Genomic DNA, 18,751 nt, shown 5'->3' with positions numbered 1-18,751 from the left:
CTGTGTGTGCCCAGGGCTGCCAGTGCCATCCCTGCAGTGGGATCCACATTCCCAGGGTGCAGGGAGGGGCTGGCCTCAAGGTGTAGGGACACTCTGAGGTGCCAGCAGCACATGAGGCGAGGGCAATGCAGCTGGTTAAGCTCCCAGCCCTCCTGTGGCTCAAAGCCCAGCCTGATCTTAACCCCTACAGGTGCTCTGGGTGCCAAGAGCCCCTTTTGCAAACTTGCTCCTTTCTAGGAAGCACTGGGACAACCTGGCCTTGGCTTGCAGCTGGGACACGCTGGGATGGCAGAACCCCAATGGATTAAAGCACACGGAGAACAAACTCACATCCACCAGAATACAACACAGCTGAGCCCTACGTAGGGGCCCTCTGCCATGGCAAGAAGTTGTCCTGGCCCTGGGGTTGAGCCCCCCAGGGGACAAACCCTGGCCACAAAGAGCCTCAGAGGGGCGAGGGCATCTTGCCAGGTAGGAGGGGCCCATGGGGAGCAGTTTGCAGGTGTTCTCTTACATCTTAGGCAGGAGGCAATACTGAGACTTCCACTTGGTAATGAACAGCAGTTAACATAACCCAGGAGACTAGAGCACCATAAGACAAGTCTATATTCAAAACAACGTCATGCTGACATCACACAATTGCACCATTTACACTTTATTTACTCCAAATAATAGTTCAATGTTTAGTAACTTCAGCGTTCTCTACAGAGGTGTGAAATTCCTTCTCCAGCTTTGGTAATTTACAATGTTGCAGACATTTGGTAGTTCTGGTCTTTCCTATTTAATAATAATAATAATAATAATTAAAAAAAAGGTCCCTTCTGCAGCTGTGAGGGGTTCCTGTATCTGACTGATGGAGGGTACCTGCAAATCACAGGCTTCAAAATGCCACTGAGGCTTGTCAAGATTTAATGAATCAAAAAACATTCTGTTTATTGACCAGGATCAAACAAATGAACAGAAAAAAAGGGTTAAAATAAAAAAAACCCTCGAAACCAATGAAAACTCAGACTCTCACTGATAAACTTAAGGAGTTTGATGATGAAACGGAAAGGGGGATCCAAAGTACTGTTTGGTTAGCTCTGAATGAAAACAATTCTGAACATGCATGCATTTTCCCAGTGACTCCTAAGATATAGAAATTCCTCTGATATTACAAAATACAAAAATATTTTCTCCAAACTCTCATTTACATCGCATTTACAACAATCATGGAAATAACTTAAGCTCCCACACTGTCCAAGAGACAAATCACCTACCAACATGGCTAATGGAAAATAAAAATGCGGTGGAAAGAAAAAGCTACCAGCAAACTTATGCTGAGAGTCAACAGTGGCAACCAAAACAGGCGGACAAACAGAGCTCAAGGGGGTGGCAGTATCTGGGAGAAGGAAGAGAAACTACTGGGTAAATATTACAAGCTAAAGTGAACTTTTAAAATTTTTATCTCCAAAGTAAGATGTGCAAAATATATTCACTGTGCCCAGGATTATGACTATTTATAGAAGCCCGTCTACCAACCTTCTTCCAAATCCCTACTCTTCGGGCCTTTTCTTTGTTACAATAAAAGCACTTACATGATCTAAAACAGTGCAAGATCGTGAGTTAATTTACATTCTCCCAAGGTGCCTGGCAAGGATGCCATTAGGATATGATACAGTTCTTGCTCTTCTGTCTTTTCCGGCTGTGCAACTGTCCCCTGGCCCCCACCGTGGAGGACTTGGGCATGCTGTACGAGCCGTACTTGTGCAGCAGCTCCTCGCTGGTCACGTACCGGAGGCGGGCAGGCTGCGGAATGGGCTCCCCGAGGAAATAGCCCTCATTGTCGGACTCCGAAGAGGAGGAGCAAGTGGAGCACCAGTCGTATTCGGCAAAGTAGGGCCCCCATCTCTCACCCAAGTGGTTCTGCAAGGCAAGATCCGACACCGTCCGGGGACAGTGGCCGTAGACATCCCTGCAGGGTCCCTGCTCCATCGTCTCCCTGCAGCTCCTCTGGTGCACAAACGGGTCGTAGTCGTCCCTGGCTCGCAGCGAGGGTCTCTCCTTCAGGCGGTAGCACTGCTCGCTGGCCAGGTGCAGCGCGTTGTCTGAGCGGGAGCGCCGGGAGCGCCGGGGCCGGTGCGGGCGGTAGTGCCGGTCATCATCCCGCAGCACGGTTCTCCGGCGCGTGCGCTCGCTCATGGGGGTGTGCCTCGGGATCTCCTGCGCCCCCAGCTTGCCCCCGGGCACCCCGCTGCCATAGTCGAAGCTCTGGTGCATCCGCCCGTGCGACGGCCGCTCTTGGTAGCCGAGGGGGCTGGCGAGGTCGTGCAGGGTGGGCTCCATGTCCTGGTACTGCTGCGCCGACAGCAGGCTGCGCACGGACTCGGCGCTGCGGAACTGCATGGAGGAGTTCAGGGTGCCCATGTTGCTCATCTTCTCTGAGATGTTCATGCCCGAGTCTTTGCTCAGGTCAGGCATGGAGAACCTGGAGAGGTGCTCCTGGCGCTTGGCTCCACCATCTGCTGAGAGGCCTTTGCGGGAAAAGGGCGAAGGGAAAAAAAAAAAAAGAAGTTAAGAAAGAGAATTTTCTGTCAGCGGAGATGCAGGGTGGAGGCTGGTTTTGGCTCAAGACTTTTGCTTTAAAAAGTAACTCAGTGGTATTGATCCTGTCCTGAAGAGCCCTTTCTAAGAGGAGGATTTTTATTATTTTAAAGAGCAGGCAGTTCCTCCTTTGGGGAAATCACACCAATTTAAGGTGTTTTGAGTTGGACTCCAAGCTGCTTTTCACGACTTCCTTTCCCATATGTCTACACTGTCTGCAACTTGATAGGAATAACCAACGATGCCAGGGAGAAATCATGTGTCAGAGGTAACCTGAGGCCTCCTACACATTGAGCTAACTAGGGTGCCATAATCCAGCACTACATCTTCTGCAATGACAGCACATTTTGGAGGACTAAACAACGTCAGTGGCAGATAAAAACGGGGCCACTCACTTAATTCAGTGATGCGCCTCACAGGTCCTCTGAATGACACCTGGGGAGAGACCAGTTACAGATGGGTTTCCCAGGAAGCAAGGAAACGCCTAAGCATCAGAGCTCGGCTGGTGCTCCCAGTGAGCAGCACGACAGTGGGAGGGTCAGACTATCCCTGCAGATATCCAGGGAGCTGTGCATGGGCAGGAACCAGAAACATGAACTCCACCTCAACGGGCTGCCCCGCTTGGGAAGGTGACACATTAGATCTCTCCAATGTGCCAATGAGCCCTTATCTCCTGGAAGGTGCTTTCCTTCAGCCCAGGAAGCCTTCACCTGGCAGCAGGGACGAAGTGGGGTGTCTGCTCAGCACCTGCCTGTCAACAAGAAACTCAATGCACCCCATGGTGCCCTAGTCCTTGGCTTGTTTTATGGGTGTTCCTGACTATTTTCTGACTATCTCCCTGTTGGCTTGACAACTGGCAGCAGTCAGTGGTTGCATTGCAAGCTCAGGACAAGATGTTTCGCAAGTTATTTCAAAGGAAATTTGTTCCATCCCAAATCAAACGTGGAATGTTTGCTTTGGCACCCTTCTCCCCATCCCTCTCTGACAACATCCCGGTGCAGACCCAACACACAGAACTGTGTACCGTCAGCAGAATTCACAACATGACACACAGCCTTTATGCAATTGCCAACAATTTATGACTTTGTAAATTAATTATAAAAAATAACAACCCAGCCCTCAATTCAAGAATAAAGCCCTTTCTCCCTTAACAAAAGCTGCTTGCATTTCATCAAGAGCTCAGCTCCTTTGGCATTAGCTGCTGCTGCTAAACCTGAGCAAGAACAAGGGCTGCTGTCACTAACCCTACTCATGAGCTGCTTAAGGGTTTCCTTGGGCTCAGCCTTGAAAAGATCAACTGATCCTGCAAAGCTGTGCAGTTTTCCAAACTCTGCTCTCAATGGCATCAGGGAGAGCTTTAGCTACTATTGGCCCTCACATGGTTTGGTTTTGCTCCCTGAGTCCCAGCTTCTTTGCTTTTCTGCTGTTAATGGAGATCTTTTTGGAGTTTATGATTACAGAGGAAAGTAAAGTGAAGGTGAAGAGGGAGAAGCTGGCTTAAAAAGAAAGAAAAGCCATGGATTTTTTTGAAAAGGACACACTTTTCAAGTCAACTTCACTCTTTGTTTCTTTCTTCCTCCCTAAGTGATGCTGACTTTGAGTGAGCAAGCCCAACCCTGACCACTGGCCCTTTGGAAAAAGCCCTGGATGGGCTTCCTGTCCCCTTTGAAGACCTGCCCACCCACACTCCCATTACATTTCTCTCCTCCCTGGAGCTACGATTTTCTGACTGAACCCAGTGAAGGCATCTGTCACATCAGGCAATGGTCCCCATGTCCCTCCGGTGCCACTGTGGAGGAGCCCAGCAGCCCCTGGGGAGGGAAGAGCAACTTGGTAACATGCACAAAGACTTCCTGAAAAGCCAGAGCAACAGCGGGACTGCTGGCAGAGCTGATCACAGTGAGAATCATGGCTGTTGACAGCCCAATGTGGCCTTAATCACATCTGTCATACAATAGCTGACACCAAGGAAAATGAACCCTCGGTGACATTTATGCAGCACTTCATTAAAGGAGCCGGTGCAGCTCCTCACTAAGAATGAGCAACAGCATTGCTGTGCAGAAATATAGCTCCAACACCACAGGATGCTTCTGTGGCATCAACAGATTGATTTTGGCAGCATCATTAAAAAAGGGCTGACCTTCCTTCACTCACAGGGGTGTGGCGTGAACTGGTGCTATGCTCCCAGCGCCAGCCACATCAGGTGGTACCCGTGGGTCTCAGCTGCCCCCACAGACATGTGGTCCTGCATCCAGCAAGAATAAAACAAGTGTCTAGGCACAGGCTTGGGAGACATGGCAAGAGTGAAACAGTATTTTTGAATTAAACAAGATATTATCTTCATCCTTCACATCACAGATGGGAATGATGTGGCCAAGATCAAGCAGGATGACCAGGAGGGAAACCTGTTTCTTCTTGTGTACAGTAAAGCAAGCTTTGATAAGCGAGGTGCTCCAGCTTGAGAAGGGCAGACCCAAAGCTTCATTGGTTTAGTTTGTGCAGGACAGGGGTCTCCAGCCCCTCACACACCTCCAGCAGAGAACCATGAGTGCTTTAATCTCTTCCCCTTAGAAGGCAGCATGGAGCAGTAAGTTCAGACAAGGATCCTGTGACAACGTGAATGGCTCACACTCAGAGTGCAAGGTTTAATCAGTCATGGGCATGTTTCTGGCTGATCATTCAGACAGCTTGATTATAATTAAGCACATTCTGAGATCTTGATTTGCTGGGAAAATGCAGATTGTAAGAGGAATCCAGCACTGAACATGTCCATCACTGTTGCCAGCACACAGAACTTGGGGTGTGATGGAGCCTGTGCTTAGGAGGCTCTGATGCAATGCCAGTCCAATGAATCCAAAGGCTTCATCTCTCCATATGACAGCGTGGAAAAGTCTCCATACTCAGGACAAAATGTGTCTTCCCAGGTAGACTGGGCAGGCTGCACATGCACAGGCCTTTTTATTGGGAGCCACACTTGGAAGTGACCCAGCAAGCTGTGCAGCTGGGAGAGGGAAACTTTATTTTTTCTGCTCATGGTGACAGCGAAGAATTTATTCCACTTGCTCAGGAGCAAAGCTGTGCTTTTCCAGCTGAAGGCACTAAGGGCTCTGCACGGCTCTTATAGTGCCCACAGCAGGTTCCAGGTCCAGGATGCAATCCACAATCCTTTCAGAACATAAATGTGTCTCCAGGCTGAATTTCACATTTATGACAAGGCATCATGAGCAGGGCTAGGCCCAGATTAGTCTTTCTAAGGTCTTAAAACGTCCCTCTCTATGGCTCTCTGAGGAGCCACAAGACCACAGGAGGCATAGTGGGAACAAGCCAGAAGTGCTCCGGTCTGACTGCAGCAAGATCAGGGGATAGCAATAACCATTTGTCTAAAAAAATTTCATCTAGAAAATATGACCTGGGAACAAAGTTTGAAAGAGCAGAGATTGTTTAGTCTAGAGGAGAGAAAGCTAAAGGGGATATAGTAACAACCTTCAAAGGCATAAAAAAAATGCTTGCAAAGAGGATGGAACACATTATTCTCCAGGTCTGCTGACTCCTGCAACTAAAATTTCAGATTAGAGAAGAAAAAAACTCTTCCTGTGTAATCACAGCAGAAGGTGACTGGGGCAGGCCCTGGTACTGGAGGGTTTCCCTGGCACCCAAAGGCAGGGAGTGCCCAGGCACATGCAGGGTGTCTCCAGATTCCTGGTCCTACACTGCCCTGGGTGGGGCAAAGGTAGCACCAACCTTGTCTCCTGAGGTCATTTACCATTTCAGAACTACACCCATCCACGAGGTGCCATCTTCTTGACTTACCAGTATTTATGTGCAGCTGTTGCAGCTCCCACTTAACGAAGTGTTTCATCTGGGAACACAGCTAATAACCCAAGAGAACCACAGTCTGGAAGAGCACACGAGGTGAGACCCCACCACGCAGCCCTGACTTTATCCTAATGAAGAAAAGTAAGAATCTGTTTCCCAAGGCCATCCAAGGGAGCAGGAACCCTTGGCCCATGGTATGGGATGGTTGGTACCACATCACCAAGACAATTCCAAGGGTGCAAACTCAGGTATAAGATGCTGACCCCACCAAAATTTACTTCTGCACGGTGCTCTGAGACACTGAGCACATCCACTGTTGGCTGCCCCAGAGGGTCATGCACTGGAAGAGATGTCACTGCTGCCTCCAGCATGGTGCTTTGGCCAGTGGCTGTCCCAGAGCCAGCCTGGTGCCAGCACCACAGCACATGTAGACACAGCAGGTTTTTCTGCTGCTGCTCTCCACTGCATGGGGCTGCCATGCTCAATATTTCACCCCGGAGCCATGGAAACACACGCTTTTCCAATGAGCACAAAGGAAAGCTGAAGCTCGGCTGTGGGTGCTTGATATAGAACTGGAGCTAGCTGCAGTGCCAAGAAAACCAAGCAGTTTTCTGGTTAACATTCAGCTCCACTAGGAGCACCCTATACCATCCTCTCTGAAGTCCTTCCCCATGCCTCCTGCTTATCCCATAAACACTGCCGAGGGAAGTAACACCCAAATAAGCAAAGCGACAGCACAAAGACACCCCTGGTGAACATCACCTCTACAACCTTGCCACAACAAAGCCCTTGGAGGTGCTTCAGTCCCACTGTGTGCTTTGCTAAACGGGGGCTGCAAGTTGCATTATGAATTATTAAAGCACTCGGCAAATGACAGCAGAGAGGCCGCAGAGAGTGCATGGGTTGGGTGTGAAGTTGGGAATGGAGCCCCCCATGAGGGGGAGCAGCTCCCAGCCCCCACTAAATCAAAATCCCCATGAGGCTACGCTAACACAGGGTGAGCCAGCATCCCACTGCAGGACAGCACCAGCCAGGGAATGCAAAACATCCTGACACAGGATATTGCAAACAAATACGGTTTTGCTGACGCTTGCTTCTTGCCTTAACATTTATCACAGCAGACACACACATCTGTGCATCACGGCTCTCAACACAGAGCCACACAGAGGTGCCTGCCAGCACCAAAGCCTGACAGCCAGTGTTTAAATGCAGCTATAGATGCACAGGAGGGTACAGCACAGCATCTCTTGTGTCCAGCCCCCTGTGCCAGAGCCTTCTCTCTCACACAGCATCAGGCATCCACACCACCCCTCAGGGTTTATTTCAAGGTCAGTCTGTAGAACTAGAAAGAAATTTAAGAACAAACAGCCTGCACAGAGCTTTGTTTATAGCTCAGCCCTGTCTCACTTCTGAGCGACCTCAGAGCATGAAGAAATAAAGCAGAGCCTTTATGTAACTGGAAATCATGGAAAATAAACAATCTGGGGGGAAGAAGAGCCCCCACCAAGTGGGTCACAGTCCCCCCAGTCTCCCATGATGTGACCCATGGATGTCATTGCATACTTCCCACCCAGTCAGTCCTTTCCAGCTTGGAAGAAGTCCCTATGTGGGTGCTGCTTGGAAAAGGGTTGGATTTTAACCTAGGAACACCCCTATAGCTCCTTCATCAGCACTCTCCTCTCCTGCATCCTCCCCAGCTGATGGCAAACAAGCCATGTTGGGGATGATGCTTCCCCCAACAGCATCTCCCAGAAGTCCATTTTAGTTCTTCCTCTGGTTTGCATTACCCCACCTGCTCTGTGCTGTCCTTGTGTGACACTGAAGGGGTGAAGACATGCAAGAGGTTGGCCCCTGCAGCAGGCACACGAAACCTCCCACTGTTGAGTGGCAAAAGGCAAGTGAGGGGGAGAAGAAATGTTCCTGACAGTTTTACAGGGGGGTTTGGCATTGGGCTTTGGGGTGGAAAACCTTTATCTTCACATCGGTCTTGAAATTATCTGCCTTGGATTAGGATATGATACACCTGTGCCTCAAAAGTGCAAGAATTCCCCCCAGGGATCTGATCTTCCAGCCTGGAAGCAGTTTTGTGCTGGCTGTGTCTGGGAGAAGGAGAATGGTAAGAACATGGTGGAAAGCTGAGAGCCTCCTTTTTTCATAGAAAAACTCAGGATCAGCCTATGTGTCACTTTCTGGATTGCATAACTCAGCTCTTGGGGAGCACTTGGGGCAGCCGCCCTCTCCAGCCCAGGGGAGGGAGGAGCACACGGGGAGGGAGACCAGCATCCAGACCCCTCACTGCCATCCCTGAGGGTGTTCAGGAGCTGCTCCCAAGCCCCCCGTGCAGAAGAGGTGGGGTTAATTAATGTCTCTCCAGAAAACACAACCCTGGCCCTTAATCAGGTCTTGTTCTTACCCTCACCTGCCCTGTATCTTTTAGCTCCTCTGCAGGCAGAGGAAGAAAAGGGACTGGAGACAGATGATGCTGTCAGGTCACTCTGCAGCTCAGACATCCAGGGATCAGCCCTGTTCTTACTACTTTCTGGTTATGCCACATTTGTTGTCTAGTCCTGGAGAAACAAACTATTTGGGGGCTTTGGGAATCACACAACACAGATGACAGGAGCAGTGTGTGCCTTAGAAGGGAAATCACATTCCACCCTGTAACAGCACCAGTTTAACATACTTTTAAACTGGATTTATGCCTGTGACAGATGTTCCTCTCACCAAAACTAATTTTCTCAAGGAATTCTTAAAATCTGTTTCTCCTTTTTCATACAACAGTGCCACCATTCAACGTGACTTCTACCTCCAAAAGGCTCCTGCTCTCTGCAAGCACCACACAAAGGGACTGTTCCCAGAGAACAACATTTAGCCTGCAGGTACTTTCTTAAGTGAGCTATTTGACCAGCTGTCATTTTGTGGAAATAACTGCTTGGAATCAGCAGAGATCAGCTCTTGATTTCTGATTCCACTGCCACCCACATGCAGCAACTGCAAAAGCTTTCTGGAGGGAAACACAAACGTAGGAAGCATGACTGCTGGGCCAAGTATCTTTTGGGAAGTGATTAACCTCTGGTAGGATCAGGCTTCTCATCATGAGCAAACCTTCCTGGACAAATTCCATTTTAGCATTGTCCCAGTTGCTTAATGCAGGGAGCTACAAGGCAAACATTGCTATAGGATCCACTGTTTTTGTTCTTGTTACTGCCATTAAAAAAACCCCAACAATCCAAAACCACCAACAGTAAACAAAGGAAGCACAATATAAAAGATAATGTAAAAGAAAATCAGCAAAAATGAGCTCTCTCTTAGAAAACAGGTTGAGAAATACTGTTTCCTTTTTGCTTCTCCATCTAATGGCAATATAGTGCAGGAGGATACAGTCTCTAAGAAGCCATAGCAAACTGGAGTCTGTTGAAGACTTCAGCTCATGGCACAATGGGGATTTTCAAATAGACTGGAGTGTGTTGTAGCCTTCTGCTGATGGCAGAATAGGGATTTTCAAATAAAAGAAGAAGGGAAGGGAAGGGAAGGGAAGGGAAGGGAAGGGAAGGGAAGGGAAGGGAAGGGAAGGGAAGGGAAGGGAAGGGAAGGGAAGGGAAGGGAAGGGAAGGGAAGGGAAGGGAAGGGAAGGGAAGGGAAGGGAAGGGAAGGGAAGGGAAGGGAAGGGAAGGGAAGGGAAGGGAAGGGAAGGGAAGGGAAGGGAAGGGAAGGGATGCCCTCCACCAGCAAGAGACACTGCCCTTTGCCACTGGATATGCTTAAATCCCATCAGCATTTGTGGCAATTACACAAGCACAAAACAGAGGACAGCAGAGACACTCCTACCTAATTCAAACCCTGACACAGAGCACAAGCAGGGTCACAGCCACCTCTGCCACTCAGATGTCTGATGGTGCACTACTGCCCAGGGTGACAGCAGAGCACAACCCAGCACTGTAAGGGAATAACACAGTGTCTCACCTCTTTACTAACGCATGAGGAATCAGCTTTAAAATGATTAAATAGAGCCTTTTTCTAAGGTAGAAACCTGGGGTCTTGCAGGAGATTGGGGTCATGTAGATCTTGACCCACACAATGGCTGACCCCAAAATATTAGAGGGAACAACATCTGCTCACGGCAGGAAGCCTTCCGGCCGAAGGACAGGGATTATTGCTGCACAGCCCTGAGTCATCTGCATTACTGATTGTCTCCGGCTAATTAGCAGTTAAGTCCTAATTGAAACATCACAACAAAATCCGCTGCCAGGGAGGTACCAGCTTTTAACGTGTGCTCTCGAGGTCAGGGACTGTTTGCCCTTCAGCTCGCTATAAAGAATAGACTGTTTTCAGTGATGCCTTAAAACCTTACATGGATGCAGTGTTAAGTATGTCACTTTATAAGGTGGAGCAACTGTGCAGCATTGGTAGCTCAAAGGGACTTTGTATGTGGATGCCTGGGAGCTTCTAGCAAAGCAGAACTGGAGGATGGAGGGGTGGAGGACATGGGGCGAGCCAGATCCCCGGGCTGTGGCTGGAGGGAGCTCTGTGGAGAGCTTGATCAGCCACAGCAGGGAGTACAGGGATGGGAACAGCCAGGCAGCGGGGTGCTGTGCTCTGACATCACCTGCCCAAAAACCTGCTCTCTCACAGACCTCATCCAGGTCACCAAATCTCCCTGTCCTCAAAACACTGCCAATTAAATGGGATCATAATTGTGTCCTCCATAATTGCAGACATGGCCCTGGGGGAAGCTGCTGTTGCTGCTGCAGTGCCTCCAGCACAGCTGAGCCAGCTCCCAGAGCAATGGAAATTATTAGGACCTTAAGCATTAATAAAAATATTATCACCTCACTCCACAGAGGAACGACGAACACTCACTGCAAGCCCCATCATGCTGAGCATCAACTCCAGAAAGCAGGAAAGCAGCAAGCCATTAAGGCAGTCATTGCCCCTGAGGAAACTCAAGACTCTGGCTCTGTATGGTGGATGGTTGCCTTTGGGAGGTCTCCCTCCCAGCATTTTAAAAAGGGGTTTCTAAAATTAAAGGCAGAATAATTTTCACTTTGATATGAAGGCCTTGCCATATTTTCTGTGTCCTGACCTATATCCCCAATAATATGTTACACTTCAGCTCCAAAGCATGCAACAACCTCTTCACTGCTCAGGGATTGCTCATCCAAGCTTGGTGTTGCTCAAGACTCTTTGTACTGATGGGGTTTACACAACACAAGTTTTCAGGAACACAAGAGGCTTTGGAAATATGGAGCTTTGCTTAGGGAAATCCTGTTTTGGAGAGCAATTCCCAATTCCCTTGCCATTTCACATCTATTTTTCCTCTGTGTGTGTGTGAGACTGTTCAAGCAAAACCCTTCCCAGCTCATTAGCTTCTCCTCTACCCCCCGTTTTTCCACTTGATGGATAGAGAGATCCTGGCTGAAACAGAGATCATTTTACATCTTGGCATGGGGCTGGCAGCTTCCCTAAACAAACACACCAAACCCCGGGTGCGGATGAGGAGGCATGGGCGTAGCAGAGCAAACCTGTCCATCTGGGCAGGGCAGAGCCCAGAATTGGGATTCAAGGGGGCTCAGCTCTCTGTGGGCTTGGCAATCCTCACCACCACTATCCTGTGGGGGATCCTCAGGAACAGGCACAAACACCCCACAGATCATTCCCAGCCAGCAACAAGGCAGAAAGGCTCCATTTTGCAGGGGTTCAGATGCAGGACCTGCCCAAATCCAAGCAATGATTGGCTGGAACAGAGAAAAGTCCAGGGGAGCCGCTAAGAAAAAGCAAGGCAGTTTCTCTGGTGAGCAAACCAGGCTCAGTATTCTCTTTGCCCAGTAGGTTTGTGCTGAGGGACGTGGAAGCTGTGGTGGGTGAGCAAAGCAGAGCAGGCTGCAGGAAGGACAGAGCCTGCCCAGCACCACAGTTGCAGACCAGAGCTGCACACAGACACGTCTGTGCACACACACACACCCATCCCTGCAGCCACGAGTGAAACCCAAACATGTTTGGGGTGAGAGGACTGAGAAATATGACCCTGGGATGTGCTCGTGAGAAACAAGCTCAGCCTGATGGGACAAGCATCTTGCCTGGCTTTTCCCTGCAGTTTCTACCAAGGGGTTGGGGAAGAAGAATTAAAGAGCTCTGCATAGAGGGGGAGGAATTTCTTTTGTGCTTGAGGACTGCATAACATTCAAAAGGGGTTAACTGGGCCTATTTCAAAACATTCAAAAATATTTTTAGCCCGCAAGGGCAGCTGACAGGAGTCCTTCAAGTGATGAAGCCTGGAATCTGCCTCTGTGTTAGCGCTTGGCCTTGATTTTCCCCCTCTCTTCACAAAAGGGAGGATTAAAGAGCTTGTAAACATTTGTTTTGAGCTGCACAGAAAGGCCAGCCCTCTGTAAAGCTGCGCATTTGGTAAACAAGCAAGCAAATAGAAAGGAACTGTCAGGCTTGTTTGGACCAGGCAGACAAGGCTGTGTCACTGAGCAGTGGTCCCCAAACTGCTGGTCACCCTCACACTGGGAAGACACCAGAACACAAGGGACTCAATTGCATGGAGGGCGTGCTGGGGTGGTCTCAGGATGGCAGGAGCAGGGGGGACATACCTGTAGCATTGGAGAGTGCTAGGGACTCCATGGAGCCCCGGGGAGTCTGCTCGGTGGGTGTCAGGTCCTCCGTGAACTTGAGGGCATTGATGGGGTGACGGGTGCGGCACTGTGACGTTGGCATCCCACCCTCCTCTTCCTCTTCATACTTGGGGACTTTTACACTTCCTCTAGTCTCTGGGAAGCTCTGGTTGGACATGTCACTATAGCTGTCCTGTGAGCGGAGCCTCCCTGAGTAGTAGTCTTCTCTGCAGTCCTGGATGAAGCTGCCACCGTGGCTCTTCATGGCCAGTGAGGAGCTCCTCTTTGGGTTGCTGAAGTGTTTTGCCCATAAATCCGACTGCGAGCCCGGGACCTGGGTGGGATTATAGGAGGTTCTTATGTTGCACTGGCTGAGAAGCTGCAAGGGGGTTTGAGACTGGCTTTGTTCCATTTTGCCCCCATAGTGATAGAGCTCATCCCGGCTCCTCCACAAGTGGTCCCTGTTGAGGCTCGGTGTCTGGCTGGCCAGGCTCAGCAGATCCATCTGCAGGGACAGCGGGTCCACGTCCGTGGAGAGGCGGTTGGAGGTGACCTGCAGCTGGTTGCATGGGCTGCGTGCCCCCTCCTCTCCCTTCCCCTTGTTCTTGCCGATTTTGGCGCTGCGGCGGGATTCCTTGGCTCGCGCGCTCTGGAAAGCCGAGTCGGAGGAGTCGGAGCCATTGGGGTCATCGCCGATGCTGCAGGCCCTGGAGCAGAAGATCTGCCCCTGCTTGGGCAGGAAGGGCCGTCCCAGCAGTGATTTCTTGCACTGGGCACAGCAGAAGCAGGTCTCGGTGGCGTGCCAGTGCTGGCCATCGTATGTCATCTGGCCCTGGTCAATACCTTGGGGGAGAAGATGCACAGCATCAGGGTCATATAACACTGCACTTAACACCTGCATCAAGGTCAGGCTGGATGGGCTTTTGAGCAATCTGGTCTAGTGGAAAGTGTCCCTGCTGATGGTGGGTGGTTGGAATGAGAGGGCCTTTAAGGTCCCTTCCAACCCAAGCTATCCTATGACCCTATGATCCCCTATGAGTGATGTACAGTCAGCCTCACGCTTGAAAACCCTTTTTCAGGGTTTCTCTGATGCATGAAGATAATCCCATTTTTAATTCTTCCCAATTCTAATTCCAGGCCTTTGCTTAGGAATTACTCAAGTCTTGGGAAAGGCAGCAGAATCATGCCTCAGGCTATTTTGTATTAAACAGGGATATTTCCGATCATAAAGCAAAGGAATGCAAGAAGTTCCCCATAAAGTCCTTGAAGTAAAAGCAATATGCTGCTTATTAAAAAAAAAGAAAAAAAAAAAAGCCTCCAACTAAACCATAATGAGGAATTTGTGCTGACTTGGTTAAGTATGTAACAGAGCACATGACACTTCTGTCCCTTGCTGGTACTGTGGTCCTAGCCTTACTTTATTTTAGCTTCCTGGGCCTCTTCTCCAAAACAGAATGGAAAGAGCTGGCCCCAGGGGTCGAGCACACACCCTTGCCTGGCACCCAGCCACATTTCCTGGGTTGCTTCACCAGGCCCCTCTTGGGTTCAGTAAAAGAATTGACACAGACAGTCTGTCTCCCTCCTGCCAAACCTCAGGGAGTAACGTCTGCACAGTGCTCACAGTCAGAGCTGTGAGCAAAGCTCCCGAGGTATCAATTATAATGTTTGCACACTTGTTTAAGCTGCTGTACCTGGCCAAAGCCCTTGCTGCCCTCGTTCCATGAGAAACTGCCATGCACAGTGTGGGCTGGCTGGCACGGCGGGTGCTGCACCCACATGTGCACAGCATGTGCCTGCACACCCGCTGTGGGGCCAGGTGCTGCCAGGTAACTCATAAATGAATAGTATGTTAATGGTCTGTTTTATTCCAAGCTAAATTAGGTTTAGTATAATCAGTTTTTTCCTCCCGTTATAGCGAGCAGAATGCTTTTATGCAGATGGGAGTGCTACACTTGTGGGCAAAAGAGAGACAAGACAGTGGGTGGGATTCTTATCAGCTCCTTTTTCACTGCTCAGAGCCATCTTGCAGAGAAAGAAGTGCAGTCTCTTTATTCCATCCTCACCTACCCAGTCCAAGCCTCACAAGACTTCATCACATGCTTACCTCTGATTTATGTAGCTTGTTGGCACAGCGCTCAGTTCACTACTATGAGCAACTTGCAGCAAAATGGTTGCAGCCCCTCTTTTGCTAGGAATGTGCAAATATGCACCAAACCAGACATTTTACCCTGAAAACCTGACAGTCAGCAGGCTTCAGTGGGCCAGCTGGAGTGAAGGGGAGCACATGGGGGAAGCACAAGAGAAGGGACCATGCAAGAAACATTATCAGCTGCTTCCTCACCTTTCTGCAGCTAAGCTTTTGGGAAAGATGTGCTGCAGGTCACAGCAGTCACATCCTCCAAGTGCTTCACTGAAACCCTGTGTTTCCCCTCCCTGTGCTATCTGGCTGCTGCACAGGAGCAAAATGCTTGGTTTTTTTCCTCTGCAGCACGTGAAGTATTTGAACATGAGAGCTCACCTCTATGGACAAAAGAAGGGCTGTCCGCATGCTCACTGTGCTCAGCCAAACTGGCAAAAGGGGTTGGGGAGACCAGCAAGATGCTCCCTAGCCCATCCAGCTTGGGGACATCTAGCCCCCTGACTGAAGTGCATTTTAAATCACTGGAACATAAATTGACCCTGACACATTATTTCTTTCTGTCTGAAAACATCTATCTGCAAGTTGACTGAAAAAGGCTCAGAAACAGTCATGATGCCTAATGAACAAGCATCTTTTCTGACAGTAGCTCATCAAACCATGTGATCCTTTGGCAAGCTCGGATGGGAAAAATCCGAGTCGAAGAGCCAGGCTGTTTACAGGAAAATGAGATTTAAAGGGGGAAAAAAAGTGCCAGAGATATTTTACTATGCTAGAGAAAGCTTTCACTAGCTGCCATTACTCCTGGGGTTGCCCTCTGATAATCCTCCCCTCTCTGACTACAAAAAGGAATAAAAAGTGGTTTAACCAAATAAATCGCATGTTACCACCTTGGTGGGATGGGAGAGAGGCATAAGCACATTTGACTGCCCCAGCCATGCACAGTCCTGCCCACAGCCCCACAGTGCTGTCAAGGACTTAATGCAACAGCCCTTGCCAGAAGCAAGCTGCCCAGCAGGGCTGTGTCCTCCTGCACGTACCGATGTGCTGGGCACAGGTGTCGCAGTACTCAGCGTACAGGGACTCAAAGCAGCTGCAGCAGTAGGGCCTCCCGTCCTTCATGATGTAGCGCTGCCCCCCCAGGACCGTCTCGCACTCGAAGCAGCAGAAATGCTTCATGTGCCAGTGCCGCCCTTCGGCCTCAGTGCACTCGTCGGCAAAAATGATCTGGGGGAAGAAACACAAGCGTGGGGCAGAGATGGTCAGAAAAGGGATCCGGGATGCAGACACCAAGCTCTGTGTCTCCTGCACGGCAGCTGTGCCCTTTGTTCATGCAACCTCCAAATTTTACAGCTAACTCCCCCAGTCCTGCATGGGAAACTCCCATAGTTTGGTTTGTGGCAGGGGCACCCATAATTTCTCAGGAAAATCCATTAAAATGCAAATTCCTCAGAAGTGTGTAAGTGCCCGGACTACAAAGCGTTAAGGCAGAGCTGCAGCAATGTGCTCGTAAGCTCACCCATCAAACAGAGAGGGGTCGATCAGGGTGATAAACACACTTATATACAACCTATCGATCTGGTGGACTTCTGAGGAACACAGCAGCTGCTTACTGGAACACATTTAACCATCTCTGAAACAGGGACCTGACCACAAAGGATGATCAAAACACAAGGAAAAGTGGCAGCTCTCTAGAGTGGAAGCTCTCTAGTTCTCTAGAGGAGGAAAGATGGAGCTACTCTGGCTCCTCATCTTGCTGCTACCCCAGCCTGGGTGCCTATAAAGATTATTACAGCCATTATACCAGTAAGGAAACTGAGGCACAGAGTGCTGTTAAAGTTGAGCTGGTGAAGTAGTCATCTAAAATGTCTTTAGCAGATGCTTTCTTGCTGTATCTTCTTCTCAACCTCACCCCATCTCTGTGAAATACAACACATCTCAACTCCCAAAGCCAAGCCAAGGGAGCCAGCAGCCCCAGATCTGCTCCCTGGCTCTCTATGCTGGCACAGGGTACACCAAAAGCTTTTCCCTTGCAGATCCTCCTACCCCTGAATTACTGTTTTTCACCATAAGTACCTGATGTTTTAGGGGAAGAAAAGCACGCTGAAGAATGAGCTGAATTAAAGGATTAAATGAGAATTTGCAGGGATAAAAAATACACCAAAAAAATTACCCAAAAAAGAAAGCCACAAAAAGAAATCGAGCCAGTTGAATAGACAGGGGTTGTCTTTCACTGGTAACACTACAAATTTAAGCGGACACATACATCAGTGCTCTTCGTATTTGAAATGTATATAGCCTTGGATATTTACTTGGATATTACACACTTACAAGGATGGGATGTGGTATTTTATAGAACATACGGTTTTCCATGCTATGTTTTTCATAACTTTAAAAACCAGAGCAATTTCCTTCACCAGCCTTTTTAAACAGAGATTGACACTTGAGAAAAGCTCAGAGGTGACTCTGTACGGTTTTCTATCTTAGTTTTGTATTCTATTTGTTCAGCTTCCTATAGCCTGTTAATCGCCTCTCTCAAAGCCTATTTCAGCTCGGTGTGTACTCAGACATGACCAACTTGTAAGAAATACAGCACTCATCCCACCAGGGACTTCTGGGGAAATGGAGGAGAAGGGAGGATCACCACACCCAGCTGGGCTAAAATCACACAGCCAGGGGGCTGTGCTTCTACTGGAAACACTCATGGTAACCCTCCAGCTTCCTGTGTGTAGATGAGGTCCTAACTCATAACAGTTCCAGGCAGACTGCAACTAAGAATACCTGAAACCTCAGGAAAAGCTTGCTCCAACCCTTGGCAAAGCCAAGCCATCAGTTTGGTGTGTATACCCCCATGAAAAGTCAGGGATGGAGGGGAAATGGCACCCAACCCTCCTGTGCCACTCCAGCAGGTGACAGTGCTTGTGGCAGATGCTGTCTCTTACCTCATCACAAGCGGCACAGCGGGGCTTGAGGCACTCGGCATGGTGCCTGCCACAGTAGATCTTCCCATCCTGGTAGAAGTAGATCAGGTCGACCAGCAGCTCATTGCACACACTGCAGATGAAGCAGGGAGGATGCCAGCAGACGCCGTGTCCTGCTCGTGAGGCGAACACAGCCATGTCCCCTCCATTGATCTGGCCGCCGCACTGTCAGAAAAGCCAGGGATTAACGGAGGCGTCTGCCACCCATTGCCAAGAGGATGCTCTCACAATCGTTGCCCTGCATAATGCCAGGAACTGAATCGACAACTCCACATCAAATATCCTGAAAGGTGCCCTGACAGACCCCAGCACTCGCACGTGGCAGGGTCACAGGCAGATGCTTGTTCCATGAGTGTCATTATATCATGGAATGGTGTGACTTGGAAGGGACCCAAAGATCATCTGGTTCCGATCACCCTGCCATGGGCAGGGATGCCTTCCACTAGACCAGGTTCCTCAAAGCCTCGTTCAATCTGGCCTGAACACTTCAAGGGATGGAGTATCCACAACTTCCCTAGGCAACTTGTGCCAGTGCCTCAGCACCCTCACAGGGAAGAATTTCTTTCTAATATCTAATCTAAACGTGCCCTCTGTCGGTTTAAAGTTATTATCTCTAA

At 49.4% G+C, this 18,751-nt stretch overlaps 1 protein-coding gene across 2 annotated transcripts in view; it reads right to left on the bottom strand.

Annotated features, from left to right (window-relative positions):
* Positions 1-208: 208 nt before the first annotated feature.
* PRICKLE2 (prickle planar cell polarity protein 2) overlaps positions 209-18,751 on the bottom strand; it is a 102,448-nt gene continuing 83,905 nt past the window's right edge. For both annotated transcript variants that reach the window (XM_062500836.1, XM_062500837.1), the window contains 4 exons: positions 18,096-18,299; positions 16,194-16,380; positions 12,996-13,859; positions 209-2,513 (listed from right to left, as the gene is read on the bottom strand). In XM_062500836.1, coding sequence (XP_062356820.1) covers positions 1,645-2,513; positions 12,996-13,859; positions 16,194-16,380; positions 18,096-18,299 — 2,124 coding nt within the window. In that variant the 3' untranslated portion in view covers positions 209-1,644. The remainder of the gene's footprint in view (positions 2,514-12,995; positions 13,860-16,193; positions 16,381-18,095; positions 18,300-18,751) is intronic.

Source organism: Cinclus cinclus, chromosome 12, assembly GCF_963662255.1.
Source record: "Cinclus cinclus chromosome 12, bCinCin1.1, whole genome shotgun sequence".
Lineage (NCBI taxonomy): Eukaryota > Metazoa > Chordata > Aves > Passeriformes > Cinclidae > Cinclus > Cinclus cinclus.
The sequence above is the reverse complement of the archived record's forward strand: the minus strand, read 5'-3'. Positions and strand labels throughout refer to the sequence as shown.